General features: G+C 41.6%; 1 protein-coding gene across 1 annotated transcript in view; it reads right to left on the bottom strand.

The window, feature by feature from the left end:
- The window catches only part of HSDL2 (hydroxysteroid dehydrogenase like 2), an 18,275-nt gene extending 1,110 nt beyond the window's left edge, over nt 1-17,165 (bottom strand). The window contains exons 1-9 of the mRNA XM_027652494.1: nt 17,076-17,165; nt 14,162-14,325; nt 13,655-13,753; nt 13,414-13,528; nt 8,158-8,261; nt 7,164-7,262; nt 2,026-2,220; nt 1,454-1,525; nt 7-134 (exon numbers count right to left, since the gene is read on the bottom strand). Of these exons, the coding sequence (XP_027508295.1) occupies nt 7-134; nt 1,454-1,525; nt 2,026-2,220; nt 7,164-7,262; nt 8,158-8,261; nt 13,414-13,528; nt 13,655-13,753; nt 14,162-14,325; nt 17,076-17,134 (1,035 nt within the window). The 5' untranslated portion in view covers nt 17,135-17,165. The remainder of the gene's footprint in view (nt 1-6; nt 135-1,453; nt 1,526-2,025; nt 2,221-7,163; nt 7,263-8,157; nt 8,262-13,413; nt 13,529-13,654; nt 13,754-14,161; nt 14,326-17,075) is intronic.
- Nucleotides 17,166-17,635: the final 470 nt, after the last annotated feature.

Here is a 17,635-nt window from a genome sequence, read left to right as displayed (position 1 = left end):
AAAGACGCCCTGAGTACTTCTCACATTCTCTTCCGTCATGGCCCCCTGAATAACTCTGAATGTTTCTGCAACAGGCCCGGATGGCTTGGCTGGAGCAGATTCTGTCTTCTCCTCTTTCAATGCTTGGGCAGCACCTACAAGAAAGATTATTTTTCTCTTTCAAATGAAAACCACTTTAAAAATGAATGGAGAAATATGCATTCAGAGCTCCATTTGAAAAGATTTAAGCTTCAAAGTAGAGTAAATGATTATGTTCCCATTTTAGTATTTATACCCGTAAAGGATGCTTTCTGCACCTAGGATCTGAATAGGTGTAGAGCATTACATGTAATTCTGAAATGTATTTCACTTCCTAATATGTCAAAAGAAAAGTGGAAATAAAACGACAGCAAAATTCTTACTGTTCTCAGTTCATTACAAATGCTTACACAGCAGTTTTTTAATGTAATCCATGTACTCCTGACAACAATAAAAAAAACCAAACAGTGTCTTTAATAGCCATCACTTTCATCTCAAAATACTTCTGTCTTGTCTATCTTGTAAAGAACATGTATATTTTCATGAATTCTTCTGCAAAGGCTTCTAAGCCTCAATTTGCTGCTTTGATCAGCATTCTATTGTATGACAGTGAATGTGCACATTTAACAGTACAGGACAGCATTTGCAATTTACAAAGTCAGTCAAGCTGAACAGCCTCTAAAAATGCTGTTGAAAGTCTCCTAGGTGTCTTCAGTACCAAAAAACAGTTAGGTCTGTTCTGTGAGTCCCGGTATCATGAGGCCCAGGGAACTAACGCCATCCATCTCTGGCAGAACAATCCTCCTAGTTCAACAACTCAACAGCTCTGTATTTCCAACAGAAAGGAACTGTTCAAACTTTGCCTTCTCTGCCCTTCTCTTATCCCTATTTCAACACTCCTATGAAACCTGTTCAGCATTGTTAGGTGCCCTCTAACTTGACACACTACAGTTCTGAAAAAGCAAAACCAAAGCTTTTCTAAAAAAGGCTTCTGCATTTCAACTAAGAGTTATTTTAATTGTGTAAACTGTGCATGTTTCATCTAAGAAGCCACGGAAGATTCATTTATACTTTTTGTATACATTTAACAAGGCAAAGGAGATATTCCTGCAAAATGTGCCATTTGCTATTTAATTTCCAGTGATATTTACATGTGACCTTCTTACTACCACATTCAGATGTTTAAAAAAGGATTTTTCAAAATAATGCATTAACTTTATACCACAAAAGTCCTGCAGGAGGTAGGATTTTTTTCTCTAGTTTTTAGTACAGAGTTACTTCCATAAATATTACCCTGCAAATGAGAAAAGGATTTCTGCTAAATACCTTGAGTGGAGTCCAAACTCTTAGGAGAAAAAAGAAAAACAAATTGAAATAGAGAGCGCACTCATTACTGTCAGAAATTACGGACTTGTACACACAGTGCTTTCCCTACCATATCCTTTTTGTTTCACAGCTGTAGTGTCAATCTCAACATCCAAGAAGAAGTCAGGTATCAGAGGGTGACCTAACAGGAAGGAAAAATGTAATAATAAATCCAAGTAAAGTTGGACAGAAGGAATCAATTTCACATGAAATTACAGCCAAGTCTATAAGTAAATAAACTACAACTTGAAGGAAAAAACATAGCATGAAATAACATGTTTAGAATTTTGTTCCTTTAAAATCTGACCTATAGGGCTTTTAAAGTTGCAATGAAGAACATTTGAAGAATGAAAAAAATAAAAATCTATCTCACTAGCTGTTAAATACTAATACATACATCTGCAATGCAAGTAGATTTTTTTTTCATTAAAGAATTTCTTAATATAATTTAATAGGCATTTGATTATTAGACTCCCAGTGGACGCATACGTGCTTTCCAGGAAGGCACATCCTCAAAGCTGAGGCAAAGCAACTTTTTTACAGACTAATGTAAGAGCCCCTGGAAAGAAAACGACATTAATATTCTCCATATGTCCTTCCCTCCTTCCTGAACTCACTTCTCATCTTAAAGGTCTCTTTTACCTGGTGCAATTGCATAGACATCAAAATCCTTAACTCCCTCTTCTCGCAGCAGAACTTCATCAATAACGAAATTTCCAGTGAAACTTTTTGGTTTTGTTAAAATGCAGTATGCAGCATCTGCCAGGATATCTGTTTTCCTGCACTGTTTTTCTATTCCAGCTCCTCCCAGCATATCCATAGCAGCTGTATGTATGGCTAGAAAGTTTGAACAGTAAGGAAACAAAGCTTAAACATTGATGACACGGAATTCCCGTTTCTCTCGCAAGTATACAAACTTAATTTTCTTTTCATGCAAAAGGAAACTGTAGGAAGACAAAAGCTATGAAATACTCCCAACCAACAAATAACTCTTTACAAGCAACAGTGAAAACTAGGAAGCTACTAAAGGAATCAAAAAGGGCAGAATGTTTTATGACATTCACATCCCCCTATCTATTTATCAGTGGTCACCCCACCCCGCCCCCTCTGGATTTCGAGGGTTATTCAGGTCATGAAAAACTAACAGGACAACTATTTTCCTCAAAGTGAATGTGTGATACCTGAGCCATTAGAGGTATTCCCTACGATGATTATTACACTGAAAATCTCAATGATTAATTTTAGCCTTTTGATAACTCCCATGAGAAAGACATTAAGCTCTTAGCGTCCAAAGCAGGGCAACAAGGATGGTGAAGGGCAGCTGAGGTCACTTGGTCTCTTCAGCCTGAAGAAGAGGAGACCTCATTGCAGTCTACAACGTCCTTGTGAGGGGAAGAGGAGGGGCAGGCACTGATCTCTTCTCTGTGGTGACCAGTGACAGGATCCGAGGGAATGTCAGGGGAAGATTAGGTTGGATGCAGTCCAAGTCTGTAATTTGCTCTTCCAGGCTGAGGTATCCATTCCATTTTTCTTTCATCCTATTCCACAGAAAGGATGTAGTGTTGTAGTGTTCTACACTTGCCAAGTTACTTTTTTCCCCTCGTACAGTTCTGCTTTTTTCCATCTGCTTTTTAAGACTCAACACTCTACCGTCAAGTTTTGGGACAGACTTGCAAATCCTTTCCTACATTTGGGACAGAAGAGCATGGAAGCAGAACAATAAACTTGATTTTACATCACTTTTTTCCTCCTTTCGGTGCCTCCATTCCACACAAAGTAAGAGCAATTTTGATGCAGAAATGATCCCAACATTTCTTAATGAGCAAAAAATAGGCACTGTGCAAGACATATCTATCTGAGCTGGATCATTCACCTTCCAAAGTAGGAACTGGGAAAACAGAAAAGTCTTCAGTGCTGGCCAGAGAACTCCTGTCCAAGTGTTTACTAGGAAAGTGCAAAGGTATGTAGATGTTCTTGTTGACCCCCTTATTTTACTCTTCTGTGGTCAGGATTAGTCCCTAGGTTTCATTTACCTTTAACCAACCTCAGCCTCTCTTTTTTTCAAATCAAGTGAACTGCTATAAATACACATTTAAATAAAAAGTGACAAATAGATATGCTGTACATACAGGTAGGTATCCCCTAAGTCTTTTTCTCATCTTTCAGGATAGAAAATAAATTTGCCTTTCTTTAGTCCTCTGAAATGCTATCTGCCCTGCACAACTTTTTTTTTTTTTTTTTAATAACTACCAACAGTTCAGAGGATATTTCTGTCAAATACTCTGATGAAATTTACTGGCTTCTGTTGACCCAAATATATTCCATTATTCTGACGATTGATTAAGCCACTCACTTTTCCTGGCCCACATTTCTACCACGTCTCTGTTAGTGTCAACAATTATTCTTCTGAGCACAGTCAGCCTATTTGCACAGACTAAAGCAAAAAGGTCTCAAACAGTAGTCTGACTGCACATTGTTATATTCGTTTCACATAAAGTGATGCTGGTTTTCCTCTAAAGCACATGAAGAGACTTCCAGTTTTGTCACAGGACACCTCTACTATTCCTCTGTGCTCTTTGTGATGGGATTGCCCTTCTGAAAGGCATTCTCTTTCACTTTTAGATAAATGGAGAGCTCTTGGCATCTTATTACCAGCATACTGTCACAGGTAAAATGAACAGATCCAGGCATCCATACTAACACTGAGGTTAAACACATTTGTATGAAATTATAGTGGACTTCTAAACTAAGTACTTTGCAACTTATTTTAGATATGGTGGAAGTCTGTAACACTATCTCTCTGGATGACCACAAGAAAGTAGTTAACTTTCTCACTTTTGGAAGAGAAACATCTCGAAAGACCATTTTTAGTACTAGAGAATTCACACATTATCCTCCTTTATACTTGAGGACACACTGGTTTTCCTGGAGGCATCAGTGATTTATACAAACTTTGAGAGCTCATCCAATGTTTCTAACAGTCTTAAGATGAATGAGCAAGAATGGATTCATCAAATAAAAAGCTCTTTTGCATACCTTGAATTCTACAGAAAGCCTAATTACTTTTTTAAATACTTTGCAGCATTTCCCAGAGAGAAATCTTCATTTAGAAAAGCATTTACTAGAATAGATAACGTTTTCATTTGTAAATTGAATCTTCCTGCACTTCCAAGCCTCATGTACTGCAGGATGCTGTGGGGAACAGGTATTAGCTTCACTCCTTAACAAGTGGCAGTTCCTGCAGTGTTCTCCTCTAACTTATTTTAGCAGGTACAGATGTGTTACCAAGGACAGAATGGCACTGCAGTGCACAAGAGAAAGACAGATATGGCTTTCTTTTGTTCGGGTTTCCTACTTCACCCCCATAAGAATGTCAGATTTTGCAGAAGTTTACTTAATACCATCTAGACATTCTTTAATAACAGACCACATCTGAGACACTGGTACTATTTGGAGTGCTGCAGTATATGCAAACATGAGAAAGAAATAATGTATTCAAATATGCAACATAAGACTTAATGTAACTTCTGCTTATAAAGTTAGCCATCCCTCTGAAAAAATTTCCATTGTGAGCAGGTAGTGAAATTCTGACAGGTCCTTTTTTCCCTCGCCATGAAAAACAGGAGGCCAAATTATTCAGATGGGTGGGTGAAAACAGCTACATTGCAAAATAGACTTAGTGTAACCAGCTGGTCTCTGCAGAAAAAAATTCTTTAGCTTTCAATGGTATGTTGGGACCCATAAAGGCACCAACTCATTTCCATGGATGAGTGGATGTTTATTCCACCGTATCTAGAATCAGAAAGAAGGTGTTGGAAAGTCAGAAAGCTGTGGAGGGGGCACATAATGTGCCTATGCAGAATGTAAATATGTGCACTTAAAAGACACCTGTAATCTTGTAACATCTTTTGCATGAAAAAATAAGTGAAATTGGTAGTGTTGTCTGCAGCTTCATACCATGTCTCTGAACGACATATTGTGGATTAATTCCTTTACTGTCCCTAGCTCCCACAGACAACATACATTGTTTGATCAGTCAGTGACCGTAAAAAACCCACACAATGGTAGGTAAAAGGTCACCTCTGTTAATGAAAAACCAAATTACTCCCCCCCACAGGATTCTGAGGAGATATAAAACCCATTTAGCAGTGGCATTTTAAAGACAAGACAGGGGGATGGGCGTGAGGTCTAGGGAGCTAAAGACTTCAAGAATCACGTTTCATGCTCTGTTCCAGATCACACAGATCCTCAGAAATCTTCACTGAAACTTTTCTGAGGTTTTCCTGGAGCACTCAAAACGCAAGTATGCGGAAGCAAGTTCATATTTCTTCTAACTGCCTCAGAATTAAAAAGTACAACACAAACCTGAAACCTGAAAGGTGAGCTTTGACTCCACTGGAAGGCAATCCAGACCCCGAAGTTACACAGGTTACTGAAGGCAAGTTGCCTTCAGTACATCAAAAATGAAGACCTTATCCTCTTTGAAACAGTACAGGTTTTGTGATGATATAATTATCATGAACAGTATAACTGTAATTCAAAAAAGGTCTATCCCTTACCAAAATATTTCTATAGGTAAAACTCATAGAGTGAGAAGAATTATGAGGCATCCATTTACTGGAAGAATTTAAGATGCAAGCATCCAGACCAATGAAAAACAACCAAGTCTGTCAGACACACTAACCCAAGTGTCCAATTGATTATCACCTATTTTAGCTAAGAAACTCAGCTGATTTTGTCTGAAATATTTAAGTTTTGCTCATATTTCTCACTTTAGAGAAAGCAGATCAGAGAGTTCCGGTTTGCACTACAAGTAAAAAGGGGCCTGCAACTCCTAACAGGAAAACATTGAAAAAGTGCCTGTGTACAAATACTTCTTACATTGGAGCACCATCCTCAAAAGAGGATCTTGGTTCATATCTTTTACTCTTCTTGCTTCTTCCTTCCCTGCACTAGGTTAAGGAAATAAGACACTGCTGTTGTAATGTTTCCTAACACAATGATGGGGTTTACACCACTAAAGGGCAAGATTACCCTCTGTCTGGTATTGATTTTAACATCAGTATCATTTCTGCCCACAGATGTGTTTGGGGTGAAGAGACTGGCCTCCTTGGCAAACAGCTGGCCAAATCTTGAACAGCAGCCCTGACTCCCACAGACCCATAGAAAATAAATTGATGTTAACACAGTGTGGGAGCATTGAGTTACTTTTCTTCCACAGAGCTCTTTAATTTCCTGTAACTTGCAATCACATAGTTCTGTGAACAACTTTTCACAGAACTCCACTGTGCCAAAATTTCTAGGAACAGGGTTTTTTAAACTATTTCTGCGTTCACAGAGGTATCTATCTTGTCAGTTCCATGTGAACTCTGGCAACTTAACTAGCAGGAATTCTAAAGAGTACAACATATACAGATGTTCAGTATCTGCTAATGAAAGCACACTAATACTTTGGTGATTCTGTTCAAACCAAAACTCTGAGTGCATGAGAAAAAGTACAGACAAGCCAAATCTACACACATGCTTTAACCAGCTGAAGGAGTTGAATGGGTTGCAAACTAGCTGAAGATGAGTTTAGATCAAAGTGGCAATGGTCTAGTGAGAACTAGGAATGAAGACCAGCACCCGTGCAGGATGAACCAAAATGATATAAAAGAACTGCTAATTCTCCTGAGTCAATTCCAGAAGAAGTCTGAAGTGTATTAAATGTCAAATAAAGCAAGTTCCAACAGTCAAAACACAGAAAGTCAATATTTTAGTACCATAAAAAAAAAAATCACCTGTTTTAGGCCATAAAGCATTGACAGCAACTTCTCCTCTAAATTCTTCTGCCATTCCCAAGACACACATGGACATCCCATATTTAGAAATGGTATAAGCTAAGACAAGAAGTGTAAAAAAGATAAAAGTTTACACTCTATCAATATAACTATCAAGGAAAGGTAAAAAAGGTAATAGGTTCATAAGGAAAAAGAAGGTTTTTGAGACAAAACAGTACCTTCCTAGCGTCAGAATCTCTCCCTTCTCTGCCACCCCTGTCAGATACAGACTGTAGACTGTCATCTTTTCACTACAATAAAACGAGAGCTACACACATTTTGCCAAAAATAATGACTGAAGTCTGGCTGTATGGTGGTTTTGTCATGCTTTTCATACACAGAACACTGACAAGAGTGCTCGATTTTTTCATGAGGCCTAAGGCATACAAGCTGTTAATGACCAAACTATATCCTATAGAAAACAAAAAAGGCAGGGAGTAGGAATTCTAAATCATTGTCATCTATCTACTTGGAGAAGTGAAACTTTTTCTGGGAAAGAACTGGAACTTCCTGGAGTTTAATATGACAAATGTCCAAAATGGAAAGTTTTTCCACAGTTTTAAAATGAGCAACACTAACCTCAAGATAACATGGAGTTCCTTTCCCATCTCAAAACTAATTTCCATATTAAAAGACAACATGGAGCTTTATCCATATTAAAACAAACGTGAGGCTGAATCGGTAAGAAAACAGATTTTGGGTTTCAGTCTCTATTTGGAGCAGAAAATTTTCTGTAGTCTTAACAATTCCCATGAAAAAGCACAGACTCTTACCTTGAAAACATAAAGAATATATGAGGCCATGAAACCTGCGCTACATTTTCCCACAATACAATTTCTGCCAGTGCCAGTCTGTATACAGTGCTAAAGATACAAGATCTGGCACTCCTGCACATTTCACCAGCTGCTTACATGGTTCTCAAAAAATAGCAACAAAGGCTCTGAATGCTACTCACCACAATGATTTTTGAACCATATGGGATTCAGATTCATAGGTGGGCTAAGGTTCAGGATATGGGGGTTCTTACTCTTCCTCAAGTGGGGAAGGCATGCTTTAGATCTGAAAGATTGATTCAGATATATCAGTCTCCTCTTATTTTACGGACCACCTATAATTACAGTAAAAACCATACTAGCAGACCAGTACTTTCATGACAGTAAAAGACTTAGCTGAGACCCTCTTCTTGTATGAAGTACTTAACTGATATAAAGAACAACAAAAAAATATCTGTTCCAGATCACTTATCTCAGGCCTAGCATTCATTCATGCAAACGGACCATATACTCCAAACAGTGCATCAGCATCAACTGACGCTGATTTTCCAGATGGTCAGAAGCCATAAATCTCCTTGTAATAGTTCTGGTAGAAGCAACAAAACACTATAAGGCAATAAGCAAAATTAACTGTGCAGAGCATCATTTAGTAACAAATACATTGTCTTTTGAACCCATACCTATTTGTTCTTTAAAACCAGGTTGAAGACATACTATTGCAGAGTGGAACGCTATTACGAATATTCCAGGCAAAACTGAAAATCCGTTCTCTGCTTAGAGAATTATCCTTTGAATTTACACATCTGTAAATCATAACTTTTACTTCATAGAAACTGTCATATGACTTCATTTCTAGCACTAGGATACATGTTTGCATTTGATCTCTGCTTGAGAATTTTTAATCAAGCTTCATAAGGCAAAAGCATCGCCACTTATTTCAAGAGGACCCATTCACAGTGTCAGCCACAGAGGGAACTCCTTCAATAGCAAAATCATTACAGTAATAAAATAATTAATTTAACACCTGCTTAAATGTCCTGAGGTCTCCACTCTTTTCAGTGGCAGCATGGGAAGCTCACTAACTGAAGTCTCGGCTTCTTGATGCATAGGAACCGAACACATGACTGGGTTGCCATTACTGAAGCTTGGTGGGATGAATCCCATGACTAAAGTGCAGCTATCAATGGCTACAGGCTGTTCAAAGGGGTCAGGAAGGGAAGGAGAAATATAGGGGTTGCTGTTTACACCAACAGATGGATTGAGTGTGAAGAGCTCTGTCTGAAGAACAGTTGTGAACAGCTTGAAAGCCTGTGGGCAACAAAGGGAACCTTGTGGCTGGAGTCACTACAGGCCGCTGACCAAGGGGAGCCCATTGAAGAGGCCTTGATCCTCCAGCCACAGGAGACATCGCGCTCACAGGCTCTTGATCTGCTGGGGGACTTCAATCACCCTGACATCTGCTGGGAAAGTAGTACAGTGACCTGTAAGCAATCCAGGAATGCATCCATGGAATGCATGGAGCATAATTTCCTGACCCAGGTTATAGCCCTACCAGAGGGAATGCCATACTGGATCTGATGGCCATGAAGGTAAGAGAGCTAACTGGAGATGTGATCACGCACTGGTGGAGTTCACAGACCAGAGGGATATGACTCAGGCAGAGTAAAGTCAGGCCCTGAATTCCAAAAGAGCAGAATTCCAGTTCTTCAAGAAGTTAGACAGTAGGACCCCCTGCAAAGCTGGCCCAAGGACAAGGGAGCAGAACAGAGCTGACAGATCTTTAGGGATGCTTTGCATAGAGGCAAGAGCTAGGGATCCCCAGGTGAAAGGAATCAGACAAGGAAGGCAAGAGACCAGGGTGGCTGAGTATGGAACTGCTGGTCAAACTAAGGGTCAAGAAGCAAATGCACAGGCAATAGAAGCAGGGGCAAGTATCCTAGAAAGAGTACAGGGGCACAGGCCAGTTGTGTAGGGATGGGGTGAGAAAGCCCAAAATGAAGCCAGAGCTGAACTTTGCAAGACATGCAAAGAACAGTAAGAAGGGGTTCTACAGATATGTCAGTCAGAAAAGACAGGCAAAAAAAGCATGTACACGCACACACCATCCCCCACTCTGGGATAAGCAAGTCTGGAAAACTGTTAACAACTAATGAGGGGAAGGCTGAGGTACAAAACCAGCTTTTTGCCTCAGCCTTCAATGGCAACCTCTCCTCCTGCTCCTCTTGAGTGGATGGACAGCAGGATGGGGACTGGGGAAGCAAAGTGCTTCCCACTGTAAGTGAAGATCAGGTTCATGACCACCTGAGGAACCTGAACATACATAAGTCTGTGGAACCTGATAAGAGGCATCTCATAGTTCTGAGGGAATTGGCTGATGTAGTTGCCAAGCACTCTCCATATTTGAAAAATCATGGCAGGCAGCCAGGTGAAATCCCACACGACTGGAAAAAGGGAAACATTGCACCTATCTTAAAAAAGGGTAGAAAGGAGGACTGGGAACTACTGACGTGTCAGTCTTACCTCCGCGCCTGGGAAACAGATCCTCCTAAAAGCTATGCTAAGGCACATGGAGGACAGGGAGGTGATTTGGGACAGCCTGCACAGCTTCACCAAGGAAAAGTCTTGCCTGACCAACCTAGTGGCTTTCTATGGTGGAGTGACTACATCAGCGGACAAGGGAAGGGCTAGAGATGTCATTTATCTGGACTTCTCTAAAGCTTTACATGTGGTTCCTCTTAACAGTCTTCTCTCTAAACTGGAGAGAAAAGGATTTGATGGGTAGACTGTTCAGTGGATAAGGAATTGGTTGGGTGGTCACGTCCAGGGGGTAGCGCTCAATGGCTCCAAGTCATGATGGACAGCCTAGCACCAGTGATAAGGGGTGTCCCCCCAGTTGGCATTGAGACAAGCATTATTCCATAGCTTCATTAATGACACAGACAAAGGGATCAAGCACACCCTCAGCAAATTTGCTGATGACATCAAGCTTAGTGGTGCAGTTGCCACACCTGAAGGACAGGATGCCATCTACAGGGAGCTGGTCAAGCTCTAGAAGTGGGCCCATGGGAATCTCATGAACCTTAAAAAGATCGAGTGCAAGGAGCTGCACCTGGGCCAGGGCAACCCTAGGTATCAGCAAAGGCCAGGAAATGAACAAATTGAGAGCAGCCCTGCCAAGAAGGACTTGGGGTGCTGGTGGATGAGAGGCTGAGCATGACCCAGCAATGTGCACCTGCACTCCTGAAAGTCAGTCATGTTCTGGGCTTCATAAAAGGTATGTGTCCAGCAGGCTGAGGGAGGGGATTCTGCCCCTCTGCTCTGCTCTGGTGAGTTCCCACCTGGAATGCTGCATCCAGCTCTGGGGCCCCCGACACAAGAAGGACATCGATCTGTTGAGGCAAGTCCAAAGGAGGGCCACCAAGATGATCAGAGGGAAGGAACACCAAGGGCAGGCTGAGAGAGTTCGGGTTATTCAGCCTGGAGAAGAGAAGGTTCTGGGCTGACCTTACTGCAGACTTCCAGTACATAAAGGGGCCTACAAGAAGGTTGGAGATCAGACTTTCTACAAGGGCATGGAGTGATAGAACTAGAAGGAATGGTTTTAAATTCAAAGTAGATGGGTTTAGATTAGATATTAGGAAGAAATACTTTACTGTGAAGGTGGTGAGGCACTGGAACAGGTTGCCTAAGAAGATGTAGATTCCCCATCCCTTGAAGTGTTCAAAGTCAGGCTGGATGGAGCTCTGAGCCTGGTCTAGTAGGAGATGTCACTGCCTCTGGTGGGGGCTTGGAACTACATGATCTTTAAGGTCCCTTCCAACTCAATCTATTCTACGATTCAATGATTCCATGATTCTATGTCAACAAGTACACTCTGTAAGATGGGACGTCTTCCCGACGTCCTCCACGGGGAAAAAAAATCCACACCCCTGTTTTTTAACCACTGTAATTTTCTGAACATTACACTGAAAACAAATTACAAACAGAATCAAAATACAAAGCAAGGGGAAGAAAAGGCAGAAACGCTTGACTAGGTTTTCTTAACTGAGAGTTACAAAAGCAATGAAAAAGACCACTTCCCTTGACAGGCATTAATCTTTCATACAGTCTTCCATTTGCAGCACACAGAACCTGCTTTTTGATCTTTTCAAGGCAGAATAGGACCAAAAGCAAAGATGACTTTAAGAATTCCCCATTAATTTGGAATACCTACATGTAACACCAAGAAAGTGATTGTCGCTAGTGGGTAGAGAGGAAGAGATGGAACTTGCCATTCAATACAGTGGAATCCATTCAGAGATTTATCCAAAGATACACATAGAGGATTTTATGGAATGTCATAACTCCAAACTCAATTTGCCTTTTTGAGCACAGAAACACAGCCTATCAAAAGTATATGTCACCAAATGAAAGCACAGAAATGCCACTCTGAAAGCAGTCTTTCTTTCTTCCATCCTCTTTCTCTCTCCATGCTGAGCACATCTCTCTAATTCAGAAAGGTGCTACTTCTGTGTTTTTACGCTATTTAAATAGCAAATTTGTTCACTTACTCTTAGCAAAATGACATTAATGCATATAATCATAATACCTGATAACCAGATTCATCTGCACAAAACCAGACACTATTCTAGACTGGAGGGTTGGACTAGATGACCTTTAAAGGTCCCTTCCAACCCAAACTATTCTATGATTCTGTGATAATACTTTGATAAGAAACCTTCTGATCATATCAGGCAACAATTTATTTTGAGAATCTGCATCATCCTAAGGGATTTTTTCTTAAACTCTGTCAAAATCAAGACCTTCTTTTTAAGACAGAGCTCTAAATGACTTCCTGTATATGAAAAGATGATCCGACCCACTGAATCCACCCCCAAAAATGTGCAAAATAAGGACCAGAGAAATAGTGAAATCAAATCTTTGTTAATTTAAATAAATGATAGAACTGATAAGTCAAAAGTAGGTGGAGAACACTTTAGATCATTAAGTTAGATATCTTTAACATTTCTCTTTTAGCTATGCTATGTTATAAAAGGTCTCTAAAGATTAAAAGCTTATGAGGAGGAAACTGACAAATAAGATATTGCACCTGATATATGCAAAGATTTAGTCATTTTGCTTGAAATGTAAGAGCATCAGCATTTTGCAAAGCCAAGCTGGAGCACCATTTGAAACAAACTAGTTTCTTCTTCCTACATGCATGGAGATGCTTGTGAACACTTAATGACTACAGTAATAAGGTTCCTGTTTACTTCAACTTGCAATTAATTCTTACAAATATTAATTTCAAACAGTTGACCAATAACCCTGTGAGCACATGTAGAATAATTACACTCCAACTCTAGGTCAGCAATACAAATACAAAATTTCTCAGAAAAACTGAGAAAAACATCATACATTCTGTTACAATTACTCTGATTCCTTCACTCAGCACTTACGTAAGGTAGGTTCCTCGTACATTGACATCCATCATAAGATTGACCTTCTTCGTTGCTGTTTCCAAAGTGCCAGTCAAAGAGATGGCGCTTGCATTGTTCACCAAAATGTCAATCCCTGGTTTAAAAATAAGTCGTTTCACACTAACATTTAAAGACAAAAAGCCCGAGTAAGGCAGCTGTTCTTTTCTCTTTTTGTTTGAACAATCTGCCTGTTCATGTCTCCCCCACACTATTAACATACCTCCAAAAGTCTTCACAGCTTTCTCCACAGCACTAATAATTTGCTCTTCTTCTCTCACATTAACAACGCAGGGCAAAGCCTTTCCTCCAGCCGCTTCAACTGTACAATTAAAAAATTAAACATTTAAAAATTTGCTCTCAGACGGCACAAATAATATGAACCTTCTGACAACCTCTGATGCAACAACATGCTTCAAGAAGGCACTGAAAATCATACTCTCAAATTGTGCCTCTTTATGTGTTGTATAACGAACAGGGAAGCCAAAATCAAATCTTAACACTGTGAATGTGTATTTCATACATCTCAAGTAACATGGTATTTTTACATTTATATACACATACATCTTCATTACAGTAACACTACAGCATTCCTGAGAGGCCAGAGAAGAACTAAGCTTATTTAAGTAAAGGTAAACTGGAATATCTATGCATTTTTCCACTCAGGTATGACAAGTAAGCTTACACCCAGCCTAGCACCTGAAACCGACTTTCATTTGTTAAAACTCACTTTCTTCTGCAGCGGTGTAGATAGTCCCTGGAAGAGTAGGATGGGGCTCAGCTGTCTTGGCAGCTATCACAATGTTTGCACCATCCTTAGCAGCTTTCAAAGCAATGGCTTTGCCAATGCCTCGACTTGCGCCTGTGATGAAGAGGGTGCATCCTGCCAGTTTCCTGAAGGTGAAGGGGTAAGTGGAGGGTAAAGAGGAGGACAAAGAAAAAGGTGTAAATCATTGACTTTTATCACTCTCTAAGCAAAAAAGTAATTAGTGCAGTCTCTCAACCAGACAAATACCCTCATCGTTTTACTAACAAAACAGCCTTCAAGCACAAAAGGGATGGCTACAGCTACAGCAAAGCACCAGTGAACTAAGACCATTCCCCAAGTTTGCAAACATTATAAAGCAAGAAGGTTACACAGGTCACCCAGTTACATTTCTCCCTCTTTGTAAAATGATCCCACACACTGTTTACAACAGAGCTGCTACATTCTCCAACAGTGGAAAAGGAGTAATTCCTAAAAACGAAGTGCCAGTTTCTAAGGAGACAACACACCTACACAGATGTCTGTAATTTACTTGTCACAGTTCTCCATACACAAAGAACTGCTGTCTCAATGTAGTATAAAGTTCCAAGGCCAGAACCACAATGCTATATGCAAAAACTTTATTTTCAGAAATGGCAATTATTTCTCTTAAATCTTCTATGCTCAACAGTTTTTCAGTAACTGCATTTAATCCAGTGGGTCCTCCAAAAGAACAAGTTCAATCAAAACCTCTGGAGAAATACATTTTAGAATACAGGAAAGATGTCTGGCTGACATAATGTCACTGAATTTTTGAAAAGAGAAATATCAACTCCATTTTAAAGTATATTCAAAAATAAAGTTTCTTAGACCACAGGTACTCCATATGAAGGAATGTGTGTTTCAGTGTTCTGCATAAAGCTCATGCTGTTTTCTGTAACTCTGCAGCAAAAGCAAGAGTTTTTAACTTCAGTAAGAGAATGCATAAAAACTGTGTAATGGTGACTTCACTTTTTGCTTCCATTACAAATATTACACACCAGCCTCCAAGCCTGCATTAGTTTTCCTTTTAGATTGACCAGACTTAGTACTGTTTCTCCACATCTGTTTTCAGATGTGTTTTTTCCCCTCTAAATCTGAGAACATCCACCCCTTAAATGCTCTCTAGGAGAGTGTTTGCTTTCCGAAGGCAGAAAACCGGAATGGGGCAGAAAGGGCGAGTGATCTTCCCCTGCAAGGGGGAAGGCATCTATAGCATCCCAGGAAGTCAACAAAGTCCTGCAGATGCCATTTCAAAGAGCTTTCATCTGCAAAATTGAGTTCTAGAAAGGCACATGAAAAAAAATATCTAAACAGCACAGTGAATCACAAAAAACTGCTGCCAAGAGTCAAGTCACATGCACAATGAGTGAAGTTCAATTCTGCAATACAGTCAAACTGCAAAACTCAGTCATGTAAGGCCAGAGTCTGTCTTCTGCCTTTAACCAACCAATGTGAAGTCAGCAGAATCCTCCTTAGTCAGGGAAGAGGTAAATGGGGTCCAGCAAGAGGCAACTTTAGAGGAGAAAGAGGCTGAGGAAAGCTGATGGGGCTTTAAGCCCGGCCAAGGGCAAGACTGGTCCATTCAGAAAGACAAGTAGATGTACCAGAAGACCAGCATGGCTTTGCAGGGAACATGTAAATCAGCTCCCATAAACATAAGTGTTATACAGATAGTGGGATTAAAGACAGGTCACAAAGAAGGAAACAGAAACATTACCAGCCATATTGGGGTGGTGCCAGGAAAACCAAAGTTCACCTGCAGCTGAGATTTGCGAAAGACACGGGGACTCCTCCTGCTACACTGGCAGTAAAAGCAGGCCCTTTGCTCAATGGGACGGGTAAATGTAAGGCTTTCAACATCCTCTGTCACAATATTTTTGCTTCATATTTAAGATATGATGATATGATCTGGATGGGTGCACAAACTAGTAAAAAACTAGCTGGTTGGTCAGGCTTGGAGGTAGTGGTTTGTTAACTCATACTTGTAAGACTTTGGGTTTATTTCTTAGTTCGCTTAGCAGCCCAATAGTTTACAAGTTTATAAAGCATGTGCCTGTCCAAAATTGTTTACAACCTGTATTGCGAAGGTTGCATATGTATTGTTTCCATCATGGCTGAATTCTGGAAATAAGACAGAATATGTCGAATTCATCTCTGTGCCCTGCAGTCCTGGGGATCTTGAAAGACAATAAGATAGGTTCCTTTCCCACAAGGAATGACTAGTAATGCAGAAACGTGCAAGTCACATCAGGGACACTGTTTAGAGCTCACACAGACCCTAGGATTTTAATGAATAATCCTGTTTATAACATACAGAAACTAATAATAACAATTTATCTTCCTAGCTGTTAGCAGTGCTGGCCTCTGAAAGGCTAAAAGGCAGAAAAGATCCTATATTGGAAAAAAATCTGACTGCCAGGTAAGCAGGTACTGGCTTGGCACAAGACAGGGAAGAATAATTTTATGTGTATAAAGTTACAGATACACTGCCGAATCTACGTTAAAACCCTCCAGTAACTATTTCCACCGCAAAACGCGCCGCTCAAGGGCACTGGCACGAAGCGCTCGCCCCGAGGGTCCCGGGGACCCTCGGCCGGCATAGCCCCCGGGCTGCTCCCCACGGCCACCGGGACACGGCGTCCTGCGCTACCACCGCCCTCTCCCGGCTGGCCCCGCACCGAGGGCAGGGCAGCACCGCGCACGGGAGCGTCCCGCGAGCCCCCGCGGCGGCCCCAGCCCAGCCCAGCCCGCCCCGAGGGCCCTGCGGCGGCCGAGCAGCCGCGGCTGTGCCGGGGCATCCCCCCGGCCCGGCCCTGCGGAGCGGGGCGCGGGGCCCGGGCGGGACGGGGCACCTTACCCGGTGTTGGGCAGCATGGCGGCGGCGATCCCGCGGGCCGCGCAGCCGCCGCGCCTCATCGGGGCGGAGCGGCCCGGCCGGCGGGGCGGGGGCAGCGCCGCGGACCCCAGCGAGGAGCCGCCGGAGCGGCCGCCCGAGGCTGAGGAGGGAGCGGGGGTGGTGTGGTCGCGGGGTGCGAGCCAGCCTGGGTGTGGAGCGGGCCTGTGTGGGATGAAACGTTGAATCGGGAGGTTTCCCGCATTCTTTCGTTCTCTGCCAGGTGTGTGAAACTATGCTTTGGCCTGAACTGTCTTGTGGGTCCCACTCAAATCAGTGGAGGCTTTGCCGCCATCCCACTTTCTGGAGTGCTGTGTCCAGTTCTGGCTCCTCAGGACAAGAAAGAGGGCCCAGTGGAGGGCAACAAAGATGATGAGGGGTCTGGAGTATCTCTCTTAAGAGGAGAGGCTGCGGGAGTTGGGTCTGTTTAGTCTGGAGAAGACTGAGAGGGGATCTCATTAATGCATATAAATATCTCAAAGGTGGGTGCCAAGAGGATGGTGTCTGACTCTTTTCAGTGGTGC

The sequence above is a fragment of the Corapipo altera genome, unplaced genomic scaffold, assembly GCF_003945725.1.
Source record: "Corapipo altera isolate COAL_440 unplaced genomic scaffold, ASM394572v1 61286, whole genome shotgun sequence".
Classification (NCBI taxonomy): Eukaryota; Metazoa; Chordata; class Aves; order Passeriformes; family Pipridae; genus Corapipo; species Corapipo altera.
The sequence above is the reverse complement of the archived record's forward strand: the minus strand, read 5'-3'. Positions and strand labels throughout refer to the sequence as shown.